The 24,157-nt window shown below is 38.3% G+C and overlaps 2 protein-coding genes across 3 annotated transcripts in view; one reads left to right on the top strand and one right to left on the bottom strand.

The window, feature by feature from the left end:
* Window positions 1-24,157, top strand: part of LOC142350883 (polyribonucleotide 5'-hydroxyl-kinase Clp1-like) — a 438,433-nt gene that overhangs the window by 174,899 nt on the left and 239,377 nt on the right. The window lies entirely within an intron of this gene.
* The window catches only part of LOC142350402 (uncharacterized), an 83,106-nt gene continuing 77,184 nt past the window's right edge, over window positions 18,236-24,157 (bottom strand). Inside the window, exon 10 of the mRNA XM_075402249.1 lies at window positions 18,236-18,844. Coding sequence (XP_075258364.1) covers window positions 18,753-18,844 — 92 coding nt within the window. The 3' untranslated portion in view covers window positions 18,236-18,752. The remainder of the gene's footprint in view (window positions 18,845-24,157) is intronic.

Genomic DNA, 24,157 nt, shown 5'->3' on the forward strand with positions numbered 1-24,157 from the left:
ACTACCTAAAGAATACGAGAGCTTCACCACACTCGTAAACTTTTGTAAAGAAGAGAAAGTTTATGAAGAAATTAAGCGGGACCTTATCAATTTTGATAATGAGAATGTTCAAAAGAAAAGTGAGAGTATATTCTACAATAGAGAACAAATTGCTTCAATTTTCAAAAGGTTGGAAACATAGCTAAAGATTGTTGACTTATGAAGGCAAATACAGAACAAACAAGGGGGCAACCAATGAAGTGTTTTAAAGGTGGTGAGCAGGGTCACATCTCCAAGTTTTGTAGGAAGCAGAAAATACAGAAAAAGTTTGTAAGCCAGAGCAGAAAGTTCAGTCAAAACAATCAATCGGGGTCTCAAAGTTTAGTTGAAGAACCAAAAACTGTGTACAAAGAGTACTTCTCATTCTTTCAAACCACAAGTAATAATCCTTTTTTTGAACTAGTGTTAGACTCTGGAGCACTAAGTCATTTGATAAAGGATGAATGCTTATTTATTGAGATTGACAAAGGATGTACAGGGACAATAACTAACGCAAATAGTAGAAAAAAATCAATTGAAGGACGGGGGACAAATGAGAAAAGAACAGAGGACTCAAAAGGGTGTGAGCGGAAAACAAGATTGTCAAATTCATTACTTGTAATTGATAACTTGAAAAATTTGGTTTCAGTGTCAAAAATTAGAGCGGCTGATAATGAGATTTTGTTCGGTAAGGACTTAGAGATAAGAACTAAAAACGTGCAATTTTCCCGTTTGAAGAACATGACAATATTTTGTTTTGAAAACAGGGAATTCAATAGGCACAGAAAACCGTAACTTAGCCAGTGGACAGCAGCTGAATTTATGGCACAAACGTCTAGGACATAATATTGAAATTAAAGGATCCTGCCATAGGACTTAGAATAAGTGAGCATGACGTAGGGAATTGTGAAACATGTCAATTGAATATGTCAAAGAAGCTTCCCATTCCGAAAGATTCCGGGACAAGAACCAAGTATGTCTTAGAAATAGTCCAGACTGATATATTGGGGCCAATTAATCCAGAAGCTGTAAATGGCCACCGATATACAATCGGATTCGTAGACAAGGGATGATGCAATAAAAAAATCCAGCAACTCTTTGCAGATATAGGAAAACCAGGAACGTTGGTGTGCGATGGTGCGGGTGTATTCAATTTGAAAGAGATTAAGCAATTATGTATAAAGCAAGGCGTAAGACTAGAGCTTTGAGCACCTTATGCACCTGAAGAAAATGGTAGGGTTGAACTTAATTTAGGATCAATAACACCATTGGCGAGATGCTAATTGAGCAATCAGGACTTGATAAGATATATTTCTTATGCAATAAACATGCCAAGTGACATTAAAAACTTTTGTTGCCATTCGGGGATCAAAAGACCAACATTCGAAGCAATGTATGGACAAAAGACAAATTTAGAGACATTAAAAGTGTTCGGTGGTAGTGTTTATTTTCATATTGAGAAATTTTTCCGAGGGAAATTAGATCGGACTTCACAAAAAGGTATATTCTTGGGAACAGGAGATAATAGCAAAACATATCTTAGAGGAGTAAAGGATGAAAAAGGCTCATTTAAAGTTAGAAAATCTAGAAACTTAACTTTCGTCGAACAGAAAACGTTCAATAATAATTCGAGTGCAGGGCAAACAAGGTTAGAACAGGAAGCAAATCTGAGTCCAGTAGCATTATTAATTGAATTGATAAATAATATGATACCTTAATCAACTATTTATAGCTAAAGCAATAAATTACAAAAAATAATACGACGCAAAGAAAACAGAGTATAATATTAAGTTGAAAACAACATCTGGGAACTTCCAGATAATCAAGAAATCAAACCTAATGTTAGCCGTTAGCATTTTATTCTGAAATGCGGGCCTAGCGGTGAAATAGTGAGATATAAAGCAAGATTGTTAGCTAAGGGTTTAAACAAGTACCAGGCAGAGACTACAATGGGACCTATTCACCGACAACGCGCCTCCCAACTATCAGGATACTTTTAAGCTATGCAATTCGTAACGGTTACAAGCTCAAACAAATGCACAATAAAACTGCATACTTAAATCTGACATTGATGAAGAGATCTTAATGCAGCAACCTGAGGTTTTTGAAAAATACAATGAGCAAGAAAATCCAATATTCTGTAAGCTTAATAAAAGTTTATATGGATTAAAACAATCTGGTAGGAATTGGTTTCTAACAATAAATCGTTTTCTTGGGCGTTTGCGTTTTGTTCCATTTATTCATTATGAGTGCCTCTATTTAAAAAAAGTGCAAAGGAGATATAGAGGGAATGATCTGTCTTTGAGTAGATGATATGGTTATATTATGAACGCCACAAAGCTTTTGCAAAAACTTCAAAAACAAACTAGTGAGAATTTCAAAATAAGTAGCTATGGTGACCTGAGTTGATTCTTTAACTTTAAAATAGAAGGGACAGAAAACAAAATAATGCTCAGGCAAGAAGCTTATATAGAAGAACTAATAGAGAAGTATAAAATGAGTGACTCTAGGACACTGAAAACACCTCTAGATGTTAGTTCAAAGCTTCCAAAACTTGATTCACCAAAAATTGGAAGCAAAGAATATCAATTTGTGCAGTCTTGTGATTATAGGGGAAAAGTAGGATGTTTAAATTATTTAGCCTCTTCTAGCCGACAAGATATTACACATATAGCTATTATTTCGTGTTCGTTTGTAGAAAACCCGGGGAAGAAGCATTGCAACGCCGCAAAAGCATTCCAACGCTACTTGAAGGGTACAAAGTCTGAAAATCTTATTTATAAGAAGTCTGATAAATTAGATCTAAAAGGTTTTTCGGATTCTGACTGGGCTAATAATTGAGATAGCGGAAACAGTACAAGTGGTTATTGTTTCAAGCTTGACAATAGTACAGGAGCAATTAGCTGGGCTAGTAAGTTACAAAAGTGCGTATCAACCTCTACAGCTAAAGCTGAACTGTATGAAGTAGTAGAGGCAAGAGAAGAGGCGTTACACGTAGCAAACGTTTTGAAGGGAATGAACATAGATGTCGAACAACCTTTACAAGTGTTTGCAGATAATCGCCCATGTATTGATCTTAGTAAGAATTCCATGAACGATGGCAAGACTAAGCACTTGACTTTGAAAATGCATTTCATTCGGAACTTAGTCCAGAACAGTTTGTTAGAGCTGAATAACTTGCCTACCGATCGCATGCCGGCAGACACTCTAACAAAAGTTTCGGGGAGAACAAAAATTTCACTTTTCCGTGATGTTCTCCTTGGTTCAAACACTTAATATGATAGGACGGCTATTAAACGTATAATATTAATTGTTTGAATATGAAAAAGTATACTCACCTGCTGATTTACATCCTTGTTGTCGAGAAAACCTTGCTAATTTCACGTGCAGTTTATACTGATGTTTTTCAGAACTATTCCGTTTTTACTTGTGAATTGACAACACTTGATGTTGACGTTCGATTGATACCTATGATAAAATGCTAGTAAACATCACATGTCACCGAAAGTCCTTTGTATGTAATGTGAAAGGGCGGTGATAGCTTGGGTACATAATTCGATCAAGATTTGGGCCTATTGCCATTGTTGTCACACATCAATTCTAATTGAATTATTTGACTACACGATTTGTCTTTAACCATTAACCGATTTTCAGATTTGACTTACAAAAAACAATTTAAAAGTCATCTAACGCTACTGAGATGCAGTTAAAAGTCAATTTGTACAAATTTTTGCAACTGCCGTCCTGTAGCGTCAGATCTGACCAATAAGTACAATACCCAATTCATATCAATCTACTGAAAAGCACACCCCGCCCTTCACCGGGTCCATCCTTACCAAAAAATTTCAATTTCTAAGTCATCTAATGCTGATGAAAAGCAAACGAAGAACAAAACCAATATTGGTTCGACACACGCTCACAAACGCGCACACCTTTGTCCATATCCCGTCAAATAGATTGTGGATGGGTTTCAAGGTCAATCATTTAGAGAAATTGAATGATCTTGCACAAGAATGTCTAAACTTTCAGTTCCCTGGATTTTTTATGTGGAAAATATCAGTCATAGGACTCTTTTACTCAATTTTATTAGTTTCGTCACCATCATGTTGACGAAATAAGAAAAACAGAATCAATTTGTTTAACATTTCAACACAGAAAATGCAATGGACACTTTCAGTTCCATCTATTTTCCTTTAATTAACTGTCATTGCTTTACACAGCAAGGAACGGCATCACTTCATGGCTCCGGTAAAAATAGATACTCAACGCCTGTCTGCAAAACATTTGTGAAAAACTTTATTCAAAAAGCAATTGCAATTGCAAATGATGAAATGATGTTGAGGCTTACGAGAAGAGCAACATTTGTGCTCGCAATGAAAAATTGAGGAGTCATGTGAATTTCAACCATATTAAGAACTCAAAACAAACGTGTTTTTTCAGTTGGGTCCAAGTTGGTCACAATGCGATTGCAAAATCAAGTTCCAAACATAACCGACTAAACGTCGGAAGAATTGCTCTTGAACGACTAGTGGGAGCTCTAATCAATTGCAGCCTGCTTCAGTCGGTGTGTGTGTGAGTGGGTGGGGGGGGGGGAGGGGTAGCCTAAATGGGACTAAGAAGTTCTATAGTGGGCTTCAAATAACCACATTAGAGGTTAACATATACCACTATTAAGATTTAAAGTAAAAAAAAGACACCAGTTTCGGCGCATTTTTTATTTGACTCTTAGTATTAAATTGCCGCCAATTGAGTTCAGTTGCTTGAAATTGTGATTGAGAGAGAATTTTAGATCACGCGAAATGCAAAAAGTCAAGGGCGTAAAAGTCACTCGAAAAGTCAAAACCGTCAAGCGAAAATTTTGCATAAAAAAAGACACACACGTTTACAATAATTGCTATGAACTGCGTTCAAGAGCAATTAATCACCACTTAGAAAACGACAGAAACGTCAGACTGCTCTTTTGATTAACTTATCATATGCAAAAGTACAAGCTGCTTTTGATACAGAATTGAGGGGAAGAGTAGAGACATGAGGGGAAGAGACATAAAATTATCAGAGACAAAGCGAGTACTCAACGAGACGGGTTTTTTCTTTTTCGGGTGTCCGTCAAAAATAGAGTTACTTGCAATTGTTAAGTCTCTCGAATCTACACACGCCGAGTAATTTATCAGGCATGTTTTGACGAATGCAAAAATGCAGAACTGGAAATGTCAGCTGATGCCTTTATATTTCCAGGACTAGCCTCTTTTTCATTGGACATTTATGGAAACATTTTTTGTCAAGTACAAGATCGGTACTTACCAGGGAACAAAAAGAAAGAGCTGCTATACAAAGAAAAAAAGATTTGATGCAATTGAAACAATTTCCAGCATTGCAGGAACGCATAAAGAAGAAGGGAGGAAACAAATCAATAGATGAGGTGTGATACGAATTTAAAATCTGTACTGACAAATGCCATATTTCTACGCAAATTAAAGTTTTGATGTAAGTGTATTTCCTAATTAACAGACAAAAAAGTGAGCAAAAACCAGAATTTGAAACACAACCGACTCAGGTCCGGCGAATTGCTCTCAAACGGCCGCCGAATTGCTCTCCAACGGCCGGCGAGCGGTTTGCTTCGTCAGTAGCCAGCCACGGTTTAGTGAGACTATTTTTAGTTTAATTGAAGGGGCGTGAGGTGAGCGCAGCGGGGGGGAGGGGTGTTGATGGGGGCAACACTAGTGGCGGGTCTTTGGGCACACGGGCCACTATCTTACGACCTGAACGATTTGCAGGGGTGGGGATTGTGGGGAGAGTGGTTGGGGTGAAGTGAGGGGGCTACTTTGGGGGAGCAGAGAAGTGGTGTGGGGGTAAAACTCTCGGAACCACCCTGATAACCATGAAAATACGACTCCAAAAGAGTTTCTGGATCTTTTCTGTTTCGGCCCCCAGTTTTTTTGCTCGCCCGGTACAAATTTTTATAGTTATATAGCACGTTACTGTGTAAAAAATAGCACGTGCACCTGGGAGGGCGTAAAAACACTAAATCATATTGCGAAATTGCTGTTATGAAACATCACATGAAAAGTTCAGTTATTTGTAACAATAGATTAAGTCAATGACGAAGCAGAGAGAATTTTTTTCTAGAATCAAAAAACAACCAAAAGATCTTAGAAAAACTGGACAAAAATTGGACAAGTATGAGTACAATTTCATAGAATGGAATGCCTAACTTAAAGAGAGGAGTACAATAAATTATTTGTTAAAGGTAAATAGCCGTACAAAAGAATTTTTTTTGAAAAATGAGTCCGCCCAGATATCTAAAAACATTTGAAAAAAAACTTAAAATACTATAAAATTGAGAAACAGGTGCCAACTGTGCACTTGAAAAGCAAAATTAGGATCTCAAAAACTTTGTTGGATCATTTTCAGAAAGCTAAATATTGATACAGCATCGCTCGAAAAATTTTCTCAAATTGAAGAAATTAGTTCTTAACATATTTCAGATTATTGCAATAGATTAAAGCACCTTTTGGACAAATAGTAATTCCGGCCAGAAGACCTCAAGAAAACAAATAGTAATTCCGGCCAGAAGACCTCAACTAAACAGAATAGGGTCAAAATCAACAGTTGGAGGGGGGTGGACAGGAAGGAGTATTGAGGGGGTTATGGGACACTGGGGGGATTACAAACTGCCCTTCACATTAATAAATGTTATCCTTAAAGTTTTTTTTGATGTATTACATGCTTAGAGTCTGTTTTATCTGGTTTTTGAATTCAAAATGTTGAATGAGTCAGGCGGAAAATAGGTCAAGTAAGAAAGGAAAACACTGCGGGACTGATCCAGTTGCTACCAATTTCGTTTGAGAACAATTGAGAACAAAACGGTCATTTTTATTAAGACTGGCAGAGGCACAGTTTTTACTTTAATTTTTCAGTGATTTTTTTTGCAATTTTGCCTCCTATGATGTAACTAGGTGCAATAATCATTAGAGAGCATCAACACTGTTCTCAAATGTTACGAGTGAAATTTTGGTTGCAACCAGATCTAAATGTTGATGTAAGAGAAAAACGGATATTTTTTATCTGGCTCCAAAAAGAGCGTTTCAATGAACAACAGTGAGAGAACGAAGTTTGTTACTGTGTCACAGAAATGCCTATTTTTAAAAAATTAAGAACATAGTGTCACCGTTCGATAAACGTTGAAACATAAAGAAAACAATTTTAGAAACAAAACTCCAGAATAAGTTTTTTTAACGCCTCTGTTTTTTTTAAAAAAACACTTTTTCTAACGACTCCAGTAAGTTGATGATGTTTGTCCTAGAAGCCATTGAGACGCATTTCTTAAATAATTCGATAATTTTGTTCTGAGGTTATTGCGACGGGTGGAACGATATGCAGCGGGTGGGTTTGGGGGATAGAGTGTGTGTGTGTGGGGGGGGGGGGGGGGGGTAATTGGAAGAGAGGTGCAGTTGAGGGCGTGGAGGGGGGTGCAGGGGGTTAATCCGTCACATCATGAGTTTATTTCTTCAAAAAGTGTTTCGGTGATTCGCATACTTAGAGTCTAAGCCGAAAGGATCTATGTGAACTTATTGCTATCCGGATTTTACTTGTTTTTCCTTTTCTGAGGACTAAAAATTAAAAGTCAGACAAAAAATTCGAAAAATCTATCAAACCGAAATAAAGACCGCTGAAATAAAAGATTCGATACAAATTTTGAGTTAGAGCAATTAAGCAGACTGTGTGATTTCAAGGCAGTCAACATAACACTTATGGGCTTTCACCCTGGCAAATGAAAGGGCTAAAGTAAATAAGAGGAAAAACTTCGAACCAAAATCTAAGTAAACAACTTTACTTTCGTAAGAATATTTCGCGTGATGTTTCTAAATATTATACACGTTTTTTTTTAGTTAAAATTTACAAAAGAATTGTTTTGAAGTTTTGCTTCTAACTTTTAAATTACATGAACCTTTTCATTATTATAGCTTACTGTTACCCTGAATTTTTATTTTTTTTAAATCGGACTTGCAGTAGCATAATGTATTTTCTTAGAAGAAAGTTCTCCTTATATATACATATATTTTTAAAAAAACGCTTATTAATTTTTGGAATAACTTCAAGCAAACCCTTCAACAGCTGAAAAGAGGGTAGTAGCTTTCACTACTCCATGGTGGGTTTGCAAAGTTTTCAGAGTTTGCAAAGAGACACGTAGCAAATACATTTCCCCCTTTTCAATACACATTTTTGGTTCTTTATTGTGATTTGTCTTTGTTGTTTTTTACTTGCGGGAAAATCTGCGAAAAGAAATTGTGTAGTGTTGAATGCTAAGGAAACTACTTGAAAGAGCTGTGACCAGTAATTTACGTGTATCATTGTCATAAAACTATAAACGTAATATTTAGAAAAATATGTGTTTGTATTTGTTTTGTTAGTCAACTTATGTGACTATCATAATTATAAATTTTTGAACGCTGCATGTTTTCTATTGTACTGATTGAGGATGGGTGAACCTTACCTTAAATTGCTTCTACCGTTTAACTTTGGCAATTTGTTCAAACGTTGATTTTTACAGAAATCGAAAATGATTGAAAAATAACAATGACAGGATCCATTTCGTTTTCGTAATATATAACAACTTTGAAAATTTCTGCAGCAATGCCTCAGAATGAAAAACCTCATTAGATTTTCACCTATTGTAAAAATCGTTTTCAATTAAAATAGGGCGGCCGACGGTTCTGTGAACCATGATTTATCTGCATCCTCATTGGAGCAGCTTCGTTCAACAGCACAATTAGACGCCACTAAAACGCTCAAGTGAGCAGAAAAAAGTTTTCAGGCTTTTCTAGCTAAGAAGTAAAAAACGGTCTTGAGAAAAAAAAGAATCTCGCGTTTACACTAATTTCTTCAAACATTGTCCAAGAGCATTTAATAACACATATATTTCTTATTTTTGTTTTTCCAATTTATTTGAGTATCAAAAACATAAATCAACTAATGTCGGAAGAATTGCTCTCGAACGACAGGCGGGTGGAAAAACAGGTGACTACGGCGGGATTCGAACCATGGACTTCCCGCTCCCCCACCAGAAGCACTGTTTGTTGCTACGCTGCAATTTTTTTTATTACAGCAACAAGCTTTTTTTTCGGAAGGAGAACAACAGAGATCACTCAAAAATGAAGAACGAAAGCGTGCAAAAGCCACTAGAGAAGTCAAAGAATGTTCTCAAAGAAAAGAGCAAAAACGGTCAAGCGAAAAATTTGCACAAGAAAAGACCAACGAAACAGTTGACAATTCTCCAACTGTAAATATAATGAAAGCGCAGTATAGTTGAATTGATAAAATCATTCCACCCAATGTCTGATGCTGCAGTAGATGGCGTTTGCTCAGGTGTCTGTTGTGACACCCCAGACAAAAACAAAGCTTGTAGTTGAAAGGCAGCTAATAGCCAAAAAATTGGTCATTCCAAATCATGTTTGACTGTGACGAGTTCCATAAGCTTTTAGCAAAAATGATGTAACGATGTAACAATAGAGTCAACATGAGCTATTCTAACATTTTCTTTCATTCAAAAGTGCTCACTTCGCCTCTGCGATCTCAATAACGAACGAAAATGGAAGAGGCTGTTAGTTACCTTTGCTCCATATATATTCACTTAAAGGTCTTTGTGTGAAAGGATACCTGAAGCCACCATTAACTGACGAAGTTGACACCTAAATGGGATTCAGCAACCATATCGCTCTACTGACGCGAAATGAAGAGCTCTGAGCGTCCGAAAGAGCGGATATGCAAAAGGAACATGTTTATGTTTTCTAGAAATGTTTTAGAACGAAATTAGGTTACACAATAAACTTCTTCTTCCGAAAAGGAGTATATGATGAGCAAATTCTGCTTAGATAAAATAAGTACTCAACGAAGTGAGTCATGCACATCAATGCATTCTTCGGAGATACTAGAAGTTTTTGGATCATCATGCTCCAAGTTTCCTCGACATAGCGAGGAAAAAATATTAGTAGATGACATGCGCATCTCGAAAACGAAGGTATTAATTGTGAATACAATGTCTCAAGAAGCAAATAAAGTTTCGAGGATATGAACAAAGAAAAAAAAATAACACTTATTCCATTTTTTGGTTGTTATGGCACTCTAGTTATATTATCTGCATTGAAGTAAAATGACCGGCTTGTCAAAGCATTATCACTGTTTTGGAAAAAGATCTTCAAAGAGTTATGGGACCAAATTGACGAACTCCTAATCAACGCAGACAAATCAGATTATGTCAATAACATTATTAGATTTGAACACAACAAACGCTTCTTTGATGGCCAGTTACCAGATTTTAATACGATGTTCATGAAATGAGTTCCCATTGTTCGCTAAGTTCCAGCTAAAGTTAGACATGAACGGTCTAAAGATACAAAAATTGATTGCCTTGATTACTATGGTGCGGAAACGAAGTGGAAAAAACTTTTTGCTTTTTCAGAATGTATTGTAAGAACCAACTACAGAGGTTGAAAGAATCACAGACGCAATAATGCCCAGAAAAGTTAGATAAAATAAAACGTTGGACCAACGGAGACTTTAGGGGAACTCTGGAAAGAAGCTTTGTCACTGAAACAGACCAAAAGAACATTTAGTGATGATTTCAACATTGTTGCGCAAAGGGACAAACCTATATTTTTCCAATGACATTTGGCCGTACAGCAAATTTGGACATTCGAGTGTCTAGCAGCAGCTGGCAAAGCAAAATTGAAAGCACTGAACCAGTTACATCCAAAAGAAAGCAGACCAGAAACACAAGCAAGTACTTTTTCAGAGGCCGATCAGTTTTCTGAAGAAAAAGTATTTGCTCAGTGAAAGTTGTCCAAATATACAGGCCCGTCAAAAATGTTCCCAGACAATTGCTATCAGCAGTGCAAGGCACCCCAAACAATCAATCCAAAGCTGCGTTGAAAACAAGTTTGCGATTACTGGTTGCAGAGGGAGTTTATTTGAGGTTATTTCTCAAATGCTTTGCAGTGCTTCACTAACAACGTTGTTAAAGAAAAAAGAGGCATTTATATTATTGCTGTGAGGATATTTTTTTAAAGGATTTATGTTTAAATATTTGATCGCGGAAGCCAGCAGATCTTCCAAAATTTACAGCCTGATATAGGCGTTCAGGTTCAACAAAATTGATGATTCTTCCAACAAAGATTTTTTTTGAAAGTAAATTGGCGTTTTCGGCTAGCTCAAGCAATATACAGATTGATTTTCAGAATGCATTTACCCGGTAAGCTGGAGACATCTTCAGGAAGTGGTTAATGAATACTTACCAGGTATAGCTGCGTTTAACAATTTTTGCTACTCGCAGCACACTCCACTCATCTACGAAAAATTCTTTTTCCAGGAATCAGGTGTTCAGCAAGGCAAACTACTGGATCCTTTGCTGTTTTCTCTTACCTTCTGGCCAGTATTAGAATTTATTTATGAGTCGATAGCCAACCTGCGTCAGCATTTATTGTATTTTTATGATGGGTTCATCGCATGTTTTAAAGAACAAATTGTTAAAACTTGAGAAATTTATGCGTCTGCGCACCAGAACGTAGCCTTTTACTCTGATCCGACAAATGCAAATTTTTGTCGAATGTAAAATAAAAGAAAAACAACCGGAGAATTAAAAAACGCGACTAATGAATAGACGTGCTAGAAGCCATTGAGAACTCAGAACTTCTTGTAAGAAAATTCTTGAATTGGGTAGACAAACTATCCCTTTGATTTGATAAGATTGACTACCCCAAAAACGCACAGAGTTACTTAAGAATCTTTCATCATTGTCTGTGGACGCCAAATTGGTGTATTCGCTTTGTTGTGGAACTCCATCAAAATTTTTTCGAGAACCCGTAAAGAAGTTTGACGGTAAGCAATGAGAAGCTCTCAAAGACATTCCGGGTACTGATCATTGTGATGAATCATGGCTTCAAGTTACATAGCCTATACGTTTTTTGTGCTTAGGCGTTCGGTAGTGTCTGGAACAGTTCGAAAATGCTTTGTTAGCTCTGTAATTCCATTTAAGGAGCTCGTTTCATGTATAACTAGTCAAAGTCCATAAGATGACACATTGAACTTGGCGGCCTTCTCTGAGGCAAATGTTCAAGAAATTCTCGACAGCCAGCAATTGGAGAAACTACTTTAAAAGTTGTCCTGTACGGGGGAGAAACCAACTCCAATAGTTATCTCTGTTATTCGGGAGCATGACTATCAGCTCTCGGTCTTCTTCTAGCTGCACAAAATATCGTATGAACGCAAAGTACAGATTAGGTGTACCTGTTTTCAATACAGAGAGCAAATGTCTCTACTGCTAAACTTGATACTGGGCGTCCATGTTGACCTTGCTGTTTCTTGTCACGAGCGTGGCGATGCCAGGCATGATAGCTTTTGCGATTGAGTTGTATCACCTTCCTCGGTTGCAAACTTCGTCCTGATCTTAGAGAAAAAACCTTATACCAGACAGTAAATCACGGCCAAGCGACATCTATGTTCTATCTTGGCCAGCAGGTAGGTCGACTGTTTCTTACGTGACTGAGTTCACTTTTGCAAACCAACACATTTACGAAAATATGACACACACAAAAAACAATTGTTCAGAAATAGATATCCTTTTTGTTCCACTTGAAATTAAATTGTTATGGGGTTTCCCGCAGACATTAATGAAGACGCTGAAGATAATGGATTTTTTGCTGACAATGGAAGCTTTATTTCTGCGCGTTTGTCAGTTGCCATTAAAAAATAACCTAGTCAAATTCCGTAATTGCCATCCGAGGAACCGTTTTCATGATATTTGATAGTGCCTCATGAGATCCCTAGCTGTACCGGTAAAAACTCACCCGAAGGGAGAGGAGTTTGTGGTCTGCGTCTAGTCATCAATGAAACAAAAAAGCAAAGAGCAGTTTCCTTATCGATGATCTCGCCCAATGAGTGGAGAGACGGAAATTAACTACAAACTACACGATCAGGCTGTTCATGAGGATCATACTGTAATATTAAAAACCCAATCGTGTGGGTTACAATTTCAAGCTGTCTCCAAATGACAAATTGATCTGTTTAAAAATTGAACTGATAAAACCTTAGCGTTTAACTCTAATTCCATAAAAAGATGTCCAACAAAGAATCAAACTGAATTCTGCGTTTCACATGTGTAATAAAGAAACTTAAAGTCTGGATTTGAACAATGTGGTTTCTTATATAAAACTAACTTATTCTGTAAAACGTATCATTTGGAGTTCCTTGTACGAAACAGAGCCTGAAAAAGAATTAGTCATTTTTCAGTCCCTTCCAAGTTTGTTGGCCTGATGAGGAACTCGATTTAAAATGCTCCCCAGCGACTATCGGTTTCTTGTCTTGTGTTCATAAAAAAAATGTTCATATAAATTAAAGTTCATTAAGCGAGTTCCGAAGTCATTTTTGAGTGATGTAAGTCACACAATAGACCTAAACGCAGAAGAAATGACGTCACGCGCACAAATTCCATGTTGACCTTGCTGTTTCTTGTCACGAGCGTGGCGATGCCAGGCATGATAGCTTTTGCGATTGAGTTGTATCACCTTCCTCGGTTGCAAACTTTCATTTTTGGGAAATATGAAAGACCAGGTATACATTAAGCAACGTTACTTAACTCAAGTAAATAAGAAACATGATAATTTAGAAAATGTGCTGATTTATTTCCAGAGAATGCTGATTTTATTATTCATTGCGGCTGTTCGTAGTGTTTCACGTTTTCCTAACAGAAATTTTTTGCTTCTCTGTGGTGTCATAGAACAAAATCCTGGACCCTATGACTCAAAACTTTCTTCTTTGGATGATGCTATTTTTGGCGCTCAAACTGGCATAAAATTTCTACTTTTCAACGCTCGTAGCATACAGAATAAGTATCAAGATATATCAAACTTGCTCCAGCAGCTAGATTCGGAAACTTTTGTTATAGTAACTGAAACTTGGATGAGCGAAGATCAAAGCTGGAATATAAACCTCAGCGTGGAGCACAATTTTTTGCATAAAAATCGGTCACATCAAACAGGAGCAGCTAAGGGTGGAGGTGTAGGAATATGGATTCCTAAGAAAATGAATTTTAAACGCAGAAGAGAATTTGAGTTAGCTGATCCAAAATTTTTTGAAACTTTGTGGCTGGAGCTAGGCAACCCTTTAACTGAAAAATGTCTCATTAACATCTCATATTGTCCACATCAAAGCCTGGGTGACTTCTTTTTAGACGAATTAAGTGCAGAGGTGTCTAATGCGTTCTCAACTACAGATAATATTCTCTTATTTGGTGATTATAACATTGATATGTTGAGCGTAAATGGGCAGAAAAGCCTTCAGAATTTTGCGGCGGGACTAGGATTACAGTTATCTAACATTGATATTCCTACACGCATAAGCAACAATAAAAAAAGTTTGATAGATCACTGTTTCTCGTCTAATAAGCAAATCACTAGTTGGAAAGTCTGCTTACCTCCTTTCGATATTGATCATAATGTAATATTTTTTCAGAGCAAACTTTTTTTGTTAGAAGAAAAACAATTTTTTTTTTAAACGAGATACAAAAAATTTTGTCGAGGAAAAATTTAATAGAGATCTAGCTCTTGCAGATTGGAGAACAGTTTATCAACAAAGAAACTGCGATGAAATGTTTGCAGAGTTTAACAAAATTTTTCTGACAATACTCGAGAAAAATGCACCAACAGAGAAGAAATTAGTTTCTAATATAAAAAAGACTACTTCAGAAAAACCTTGGATGACAAAAGAAATTAAACATTTAGTTTCTGAGAAACATCGTTACTTCAATGAGTACAAACTGACACAAAGTGCTGAATCTTTTGGGTCATTTAAAAAATATTGCAACCTTGTAAACCGAAAGTTAAAAGAAGCACAAAATCAATTTTCAGAGGATTTTTTTAAGAAAATTGAAACCACAAAAGAGAAATGGAAATTCATTAAGAAAAAAATTGGAAAGAAAAATAACAGTCCAAACATCACTGAAATTGATGAGAATGGTAAAAAAAACGAAAGATAAAAAATCAATATGTAACGCTTTTAACAGAGTTTTCAGCGAAATGGGTATCTACAGAGGGCAGATTGTTCCATTGAACGTCAAAAAAATAGAGCGAACTTTTCAAGAGTTTAATTTTAGACCTTTTACTTCGAGGGAAATCTACAAAGTTATTGACAATCTAGACAACAACAAAGCACCAGGGCTGGGATACATCAATGCTTGGGCATTGAAATCCGGAAAATATGCTATTGGGACACATCTTCAGATTATATTTAACGATTGTATTCAAGAGAAAGTTTTTCCAACAATTCTTAAGGATGCACACATCACACCAGTTTTCAAAAAAGGAGATGTTTCTGTTTTAACTAATTATCGTCCAATTTCTGTAACACCAACTTTTGCAAAAGTTTTTGAAAGGCTTTTACTTAATCAGTTATTAGAATATCTTGAAAAATATGCGCTCTTGAACAAAAAACAATTCGGTTTCCAATCTCGAAAGTCGTCTACTGATGCCGTTCTTTACTTTATTGAAAAAATAATAGAAAATATGCAAGATAACGACACAGGTGCTGTGTTCTTAGATCTTGCAAAAGCTTTCAATTCAATTTCACATGAAATCTTTCTCAAGAAAGCTGAAAATTTCAACCTCTCTCAATCAACAAATTTACTTCTCAAATCTTTTCTCGAAAATCGAACACAATGCGTAAAACTGGGTATTGACTTATCAGATAAATTAACTATTAATCATGGTGTTCCACAAGGAACTGTGTTAGGACCTCTTATTTTTCTGTTATATGTCAACGATTTTTCTGAAAAGCTGGAAGGTGAAAATGATGTTGTTCAATTTGCGGATGACACTAGTATTATATGCAAATTCGAACGTAATGATAATATTCCCCAAAAAATTGAAAAAATATTAGACCAAACAGACAAATACCTGACAGAGAATCAACTCACATTAAATGCCGATAAAACAGAGATGTTATTCTTTACAGATCATACTAATTCGGATCCAGAAATTTCTTTTAAAGGCGAAGTTATCAAACCAGCTCATGCATGTCGTTATCTGGGAGCACAAATTGATTCAAACTTAACCTTTGAAAATCACCTGAATTCAGTTTTAAGCAAAATGGCTAATGCAATTCGTTCTTTGTATCTTGTAAGAAATCAAATACCTTTGAAAGTAAGAATTGATGTTTTCAAGTCTGTTGTACTCTCTCATCTTTCTTTCAGTGGAGTATTCCTCCAAACTCTTACAGTGAAAAACATAAACCGCATAAACAGGCAAATTAACTGGGGAATAAAAGTTTGTTATTTTCGTCAAAAATTTGACCACTCCATTGATCTTCTCATTAAGGATCGTATCCTACCAGCCGAATTGTTTATCTCAAAAGTTAGCCTAATGAAGCTACAAACAGACATAAAACAATGGGAAACATCCGAAAATTTTAAACTGTTTACTAGTCGCCATAACGCCAGACAGAACAACAGAACAAATCAAATTATTATAAAAAAGAAAACGAAAACGAAGTGGAGTAACAAATCTTTAATCTTGAAAAGCGTTCAAAAATGGAACAAATTGCCCTCTTCAATAAGAACTTTTAACAGTAAAACTTGCTTTAAAAATGTTTTAACCGAGTTTTTGCTCGATCAACACAGGAAAGTACCCGTTAATAGACAAATAGGAGCCTTCAAATCCTATTTTTACCTATAAAAACGAACAGCCACAATTTGAAGATTACTATATTAATAACAATGCTGATTAATTTATTTAACATTTTAGAGCATGTAGATATCTAACCTTAGGGTTATAGTCTGAGTAATTTACATGTTTCAAAAAAAAAAATTTTAACTGCAAAGCAGTAGAAGTCACTGAATTTGAGAAAGTCAATTTCAAGAGTTCGGGTTGCAAGAATAATCGATGGAGACGACGAATTAAAGAAAACCACGATGTCCTCAAAAATAGCCGCTATCACGGCACTTTCAACGTTCGTTTTCAACGACCCAAAATATTCGCTTTCAACGACCCGAAAATGTTCGTTTTCAATGACCCGAATCGTTTGGAAGAAAGATTGAAGTATAAACAGAGCCTGTGTGGTGCAGTAGTACATTTTATCCTGATTCCCTAATTCTTGAGCTCATTTATCATAAGTTCTTATTCTTAATCTAGTTCATTTTCCGGCTCTTGTAATCAATGTTTATCTTAACTTCGTTTGGCACTGCATAACATTCGAATTTGTACAAGATTTATTCGAGATACTTTTCGTTTATGTGAGTCAAGGTCTGTTCATATAAGATTGAATTTTACTACATTAGTTCGCTAAGCGAATAACCTGCTAATATTGAGAGTCATCTTTCGCGGTGCAAATGCTTCAGAAAAACTGTATCAAACAGACTTAAATTTCAACGACCGAATTGTAGCACAATATCCCTAACATTTGCCCATCATAACGGAAAATCTGTAGATCGGCTGCTAAAACGGACGAAAACCTGAAAGAAGATCTGGGCTGAAATTCCTGGGGAAGACCTGCTATTTAACCGTAAATAGTTTTGAGGTAGACAGTTCAAATAGTTACTAAACTCATTGTGACGTTTGCAAAAAAAACATTCGAAATTTTTAATGCTCAGTGGGCGTTGATAAGATGTTTTTGGTAGGAATAACTTTTTCTCTGTTTTTACAATGGACAATCTAGGTTCAAATATCTCTCATTCACATGATAGCTTGCAACAAAAACATAACCGACCGACTTCGGATGATTCGATTCGAACCCTTCGTCTGTATGTATTTTGGTAAAAATTGCAAGTGAAATTGACACTGAAGGTTCCTTAGGGCACTGGCATCAGAGTTTCACAACTGATAAGAGGTTATTACACATGAAACGCCTGACTATCTGTCCGAATCAGGAAAACAACTAAAAAATAATTTCTTGCCAAGTCCCGTTACAGTCACATCATGTTAACGGAATTTATCCAGTTTTTTAACGTGGTGGTCAAAAGATCTAGTTTCTTCGAGCAAACAAAACTCCAGGAAAAGGATGTTTTTTTCCAGCAAAAGGATGTTTTTAAATATAAGCAAACTGTGATAGAAAATAAATTTTCAAAATCGATGTTTTTTCGTTTTAAAAACTATGTTTGCGGACTCCCCGTACCAAAATTTTCTACAAAGAATTGTTTAATTTTTCTACCCCCTGCGATGTCGAAAAAAATCAGTTCACGGTTTGGGTTTCTTTGCCGTCTAAATCAAATATAAATATATCGAATTAGTATATATAAAAAATCAAAAGGTTCTGTTTTACAGTTTTGTGGACTGTTTTTTTATCTGTTTGAGATCAGTTCTGATTAGGCCTGGATTGATCTTGAGGTCGAGTGCCTTGAGACCCACGTTAAGTTTCACTTGCACATGCGTCCGGTCCAGGTCATTGGCACTCAAATCCAAATATGTCAGGCCCTTAGAGGAGATGAAGAGGGTAGGAGGCACGTTATTTACTTTTGTCGCTCTAAGTGAGATGATTGAGCTGCTTCATTTTTTCGCGGATGCTAAGAACCATTTCAATTGCAATGTAACTGAGGTCCAGTAGCAAGGTTTGCCCAGTGCTCGTTTGATGCAATGGTGTTGTTCCAAACCTCCAGTGCCTCCGATGACGGTCAGCATATTCCTGAGGTCAGGAAAATGATCAGTCAGTTGTCGCAGTCCATTCCTCTTCAGGTTAAGCAACTGACATATTCTTCAACTGCTCCAATTGACCACGAGGCAATGTTGATTCCACATCAAAAGGATAAATTGTGATATTCCACTTAGGTCGCGGTACCAAAAGGTAGCTGTAAAAAAAATCAAAACAGTCTACCGCTTTAAAGGCATCGATTCATTTCTCAATATAAAGCAACGTGTTCTGAAAGCAACGTATAAGTAAAGAACGTACATAGCAGCAAGTGAGAGTTTAGAAGGCAAGGTTTTTTTGATGCTTTTTTACTGTTTTTTTGTCTGATGTAATTGACGTCAGAATTGGTTCTAAAAATATTAAGCCGAAAACCACCTTAATCTGTACATATCGTGGTTATATTTACTTAAAATTAGGTTACACGAACTTTTTTGGAACTTTACTCAGTAACATCCTCTGGCCCAGAAGAAGCTGTTGAGAGAATCGATACTAATTTCACAAGCCGGCGAACGACCAATCCGGAGGACGTGCGCAATACGGCGGAGCGTGCGACGCTCTCTGAATCGTAACGGAGTTCAGTGATCTGAGCGGTAGGGTAGTATCCCCTAGGATTGGTCTCCTCAACTACTCAAACCAAGTCACCAGTCTTTAGGTGTTGCTCGGCAGACGTTTGCCCCTTAGAACGTCGGTTCAGCGCCGGTACGTGCTCTTTGATCCAACGAGACCAAATAGCGTTAGCGTAAGACTGCGCGCGGGCATAACGAATACGGTAATCAAACTCATCTACGCCAATCATGGAAAGAAGTCTGCTTGCTTGGTTACCGAGGAGAAAATGATTAGGTGTTAACACCTCTAGGTCGGACGGGTCGGCACTTAAGGGCGATGTTAACGGACGTGAATTAAGGTGTTAACATGTTCGACCAGACAAAAAGTAGTACTTAAAACTTTGTCTGCGAGGCGGCGAATACCGAGGCTGGTTTAGCGTCTTCGCTTAAAACTACGTACCAGCCTCTCCCAGATGCAACCCTGGTGTGGCGCATTGGGCGGGTTGAACCTTCACTTGATGCGATTATGGGCAAGTTCCGCTGCAATTTTGATAGTATTCCACTTTTCGATATTCTCGCGTAGTTCTTTTTCCGCGTCAACAAAGTTAGTGCCATTGTCCGACGAAACAATGGCAGGTGTACCCCGACGGGAGACGAACCACTCTACTCCCACTAAACACGAACTGTCGTCCATGGATTGAACGGTTTCAACATGAACTGCACGAGTAGTTAAGAATATGAAGAGGAAACCCCACCTCTTCTCAGTAGAGTAACTGTCCTACGTACAGTAACGTAAAAGGGGCCGAAGTAGACACCACGGTGTTCGTGAAGGGAGGAGACTGGTATGCGAGTCTTTCTACTGGGAGGTCAGCCATGATTTGTTGGATAGTGGCAGCTCGAAACTTTCTGCACGTGGCTCAGTTGGATTTAAAGGAGCGCATTGAGGATCGTAATTTGAGGATGGTATAACATTCTTGTATTTTAGCCCACAGGTAGTCAATACCTTGATGATGATGCTTAAAGTGAGTGTGCCTAAGGAACAACTTTACAAATGCATGTCGTGCGTCGTGAACGATAAGATGTTTTACAACATAATCAACTTCGACCAGCCGTTTGATGCGGCCAGCGGGACGGATTAGACCATTTGGTCCGAAGAAAAGGAGAAAACGAAGCAATACGGCTACTCCGTTTACCGCATTCGTTTTCGATAAAATTTTTTCTTTCTGCATTGAATGACTCTTCTTGGATAAGATACTGGAGATGACGCTCGGCTTCGTCAAGCTCTTTGCAGTCTACGATGCTATGGGGTATATTTACCCAGGACAAATGCAAGCTCTGTTTTCGTCCCACAAGAAGTGTTTACTTGGGCTCGGAGAAATGCAACAGCTATGAAGACCTCCCGAGAACTATCGCCAAACATGTGTAGTTCCAGGTGTTCAAAGTTTCCCGAGAAGTAGTTCCTCGGTATAGCAATTTGGGCAAGCTTGGGTAGTTTTATACTCCATTCAAGGAACCTTTCAACAGTGTCTTTTGGTAATTTTTCGTCCCAGTGCTGCCCGCTGACACGCCAAATGTCTTTTAGAAACAATTGGGCACCAACAGTAAAGGGTGCCACTAGGCCGATGGGACCGAAAACCTTAGACACTAGGCTCAATACCAAGCGTTGTGTTAAAAATTTAGCTACTGTACTGGGGGTACCCCGACTCACAACTAGAGTATCATTGCTGTGATCCCATTTCATCCCAAGCACGTGCGGAGATTCATCTTTAGATGATGCAGTTACTTTTGGTTTGGTGGATTGAGGTGACCCGTCAATTTGGTCAGCCAGATTTGGGGCATTGCTTACAATTTTAGTAAGCTAGAACCCACCTAAATGGAGAAGATGCACCAACTCCTTCGATCTATTTAGAGCCTTTTCAGGCGACCGATTCCCCTGAATCCAAGTAATTGTTCATGTAGAAGTTTTCTAGCTCGGCTTTGGTTGCTTCCGGGTACTGACTAACATTGTCTAGAGCCGTGCGTTGCAGCGCATAGTTAGCGAAAGTGGGCGAGTCTTTAGCCTCGAATATATAGCGCGTGTATTGATACACTACAATTGTTGTGGGGTCCTCCCGCCACAAAAAACGTAGTGATGGCTGGTCACAATCAGGGATACCCACTTGGAGGAACATACCCTCAATATCTGCGGACACGGCGAATTGATTTTGACGGAACCGAAGTAGCACATGGATTAGGTTTTGGAGCAGGTCGGGACCATTGAGCAAAGATTTATTCAAAGAGGTACCGTGGAATTTTGCAGCACCATTTAATACCCTACGCACTTTCCCCGGTTTTTTCCGATTGATTACGGGATGATGTGGTAGGTACCATTCTTTATCCCACCGCTGTTTGACCTTGTGAGCACCATGGACTGTAATTAAGTAACCTTTTTCCAAGTCTTCACGGGTGGTATTAGCATAAATTTCTTTCAATGATGTATCTCTCGAGAGCCGCTTTTTGAAAGACTTGAGCTGTACCAGTGACGAAAAGTAGTTACTCCGGAGCTGGATGTTGTCCGCAGCCCAAAACATACCGACATCGTATCTTTGGCTTTTATGAAAAGTTGTTTTTTCAAGTATTTCCTTCGCGCGAGCACCCGCTGCGGTTCATGGATCAACCTGCTTGTACGCGCCGGACAATTTCATATCATACCAAGACTTATCCCGACAAGCTAGTTCATAACCCTATTCGACATTGGCTTTGAAACACGTTAAAACTAAACTTGAAGTTGACGGAAGTGGGCCGCTTAAAACCCAATCTATGGGCAAGCGAACAGAAAACGGTGAGTACTTTTTGTCGGCTGCAATGTACTTTAACGGGCGGATGGCATGGTAGACATCCTGTCCAATTATCATCTCAATGTTCTCTTAGCTATACTTTACTGCATCTAGGACGACCAGATGTGGGTAAATTTCTTGCATGGATTTAACGTCAATGATGTCGGAACCTACGTTTAATATTTTTCTCACATAGGGACGCACAGTGAATGCTTCGAAGTCTTGATCTTAATGAGGTGTCACAGTCAATTGAACCATTTTTGTTTCGAAGAATTTTTCCGTGTTTATACCGTTGACGGTAAGTTTTAATGCGGCACCTTGCAAACCGAGTCTAGCTGCAAGACTATCGCACACCAAAGAGTTGCTGCAAGCGGTATCGCATAAAATCTACGCCGTAGTACTAGTACCAGAAGCATAAGTAAATTTCAGTTCCGTGACCTGAAGGAGGCCTTTGACGTCCGTCACGGAAGACAAAGTGGTTGTTTTGCTTGGCTGCTGTTGACCAGTAGTTGGCCTACTAGTACCTGCGTTCGACTTCGAAGCACTGATGTTGTTGTTTTGTTGACGGTTTATCTGGAAAAACCCTTTCAGCTCCGTGAAGTAAGGTGTTATGGGAGCTGTTGCAACCATCTTTTCTACATTTACGAGGACATTTACACTGTCTGAACATATGTTTATCACGCAAACAAGAGAAAAAGTGCTTTGCCTCAGCCACGACCTTGGCTCTCTGCGTGAGGGAATTTTCCTTAAAGAAACGGCAATCCCACAGCCGGTGGCTGTCTTTGAATACAATGCAACTAGAGATTGGTTTTGACGGGGAACTTTTTTGCGGCTTGAGATTACTCTTTTGTTACGTATTTTCAGCAAATGCCTTTGATGCAAATTTTGACCTGGTTTCTGGGTTGAGGGTTTCCTTAGTCTTGGTTTTAATTGCGGTATTCTTTACTAAATCGTGCGTTTCGGCCTTCTCCTTTAACCAGTCGTTGAAATCGAGAAGAGCAGGGTTCACCCAATGCTTTTTGACCATGAAGAGTTACCATGACTCCTTCATATTGGGTGGTAGCTTCAGTACGGCAGTGTTGAGAAGCGCAGCACTCGTTAAACCTAAATCATATGACAAAGGTTTACATACCCCGACAAGTCTTGAAATGCACCCAGAATAGATACTGATTTTATCGCTATTGTTCTCCTTCAATGGGGGAAAGCTGTTGAGTTTATCCAAATGTGCACTTACGAACGCCTGTGGTTGGCCAGATATACGCTCTAAGGTCTTCAGTGCGTCTTTTTACATTGCGCCGCAGTAGGCGAGATCAACTTCAGCTGTTGTAGCTTTGCCCTTTACGAGGGTCTTAAGGTATGTCAATTTTACATCAACAGTTAAGGGCTGATAGTCAATTGCGCTTTTACATTGACCATAATCTTGGTGCCACTGTAGGGGATCACCACTGTATTGGGACAATGTCCTTTCAGGTAGCGGATCATTCCTCCTGCTCATTATGGCGTCATCTAACGGCTTAATGAGGTTTACGTTTTCGGCTGCCGTCGTCGGAGGCGTGCGATGCAATGGGCCACCCCAACACAACGGTGCAGGTGATTCATGACCGTAGATGGGAGTAATAATGGCAAAAGGTGGATTGATGTTAGTTGCCGTACTGAATGGGTTTACTTGGCTGCTACAGGATGCTTCGTGAGGCATCTTGTGGTGCACTCCATTTTGAGATAGCATGGCTGCTGGCGGGGTTAGCAGTGCTTGAGGGAAGTGTTGGTTGAAAGTTATGGAAAGCGCCTGCAATATTTGTCACCTGAATTGTTTTTGGGGGTGGGTTGAGGAGTATTCTGAGGAAAACGCCACAAATTTAAATTGGGGTTACGGTTAAAGGGTTGTTTCGGTGCGGTAGGACACGGTATCAGGCGGGCTTGAGGTGACTGGACAATGTTTTATTGTGGAGAGTTTGGGTCGGTAGGTAGGTTGTTGCGCTCGCTGGAATGGGCGACGGAACCCCGGGAGGCTGAAGATTAAATAATTGTTGAGGCGGGATTACGAGTGGCGGGTTCACGAGTGTGTTTAGAGGTGAAGGGACATTATGCCGGTAATGGGCAATAGGGACTTGT

Source organism: Convolutriloba macropyga, chromosome 12 (genome assembly GCF_964194025.1).
Source record: "Convolutriloba macropyga chromosome 12, txConMacr16.3, whole genome shotgun sequence".
Taxonomy (NCBI): domain Eukaryota; kingdom Metazoa; phylum Xenacoelomorpha; order Acoela; family Convolutidae; genus Convolutriloba; species Convolutriloba macropyga.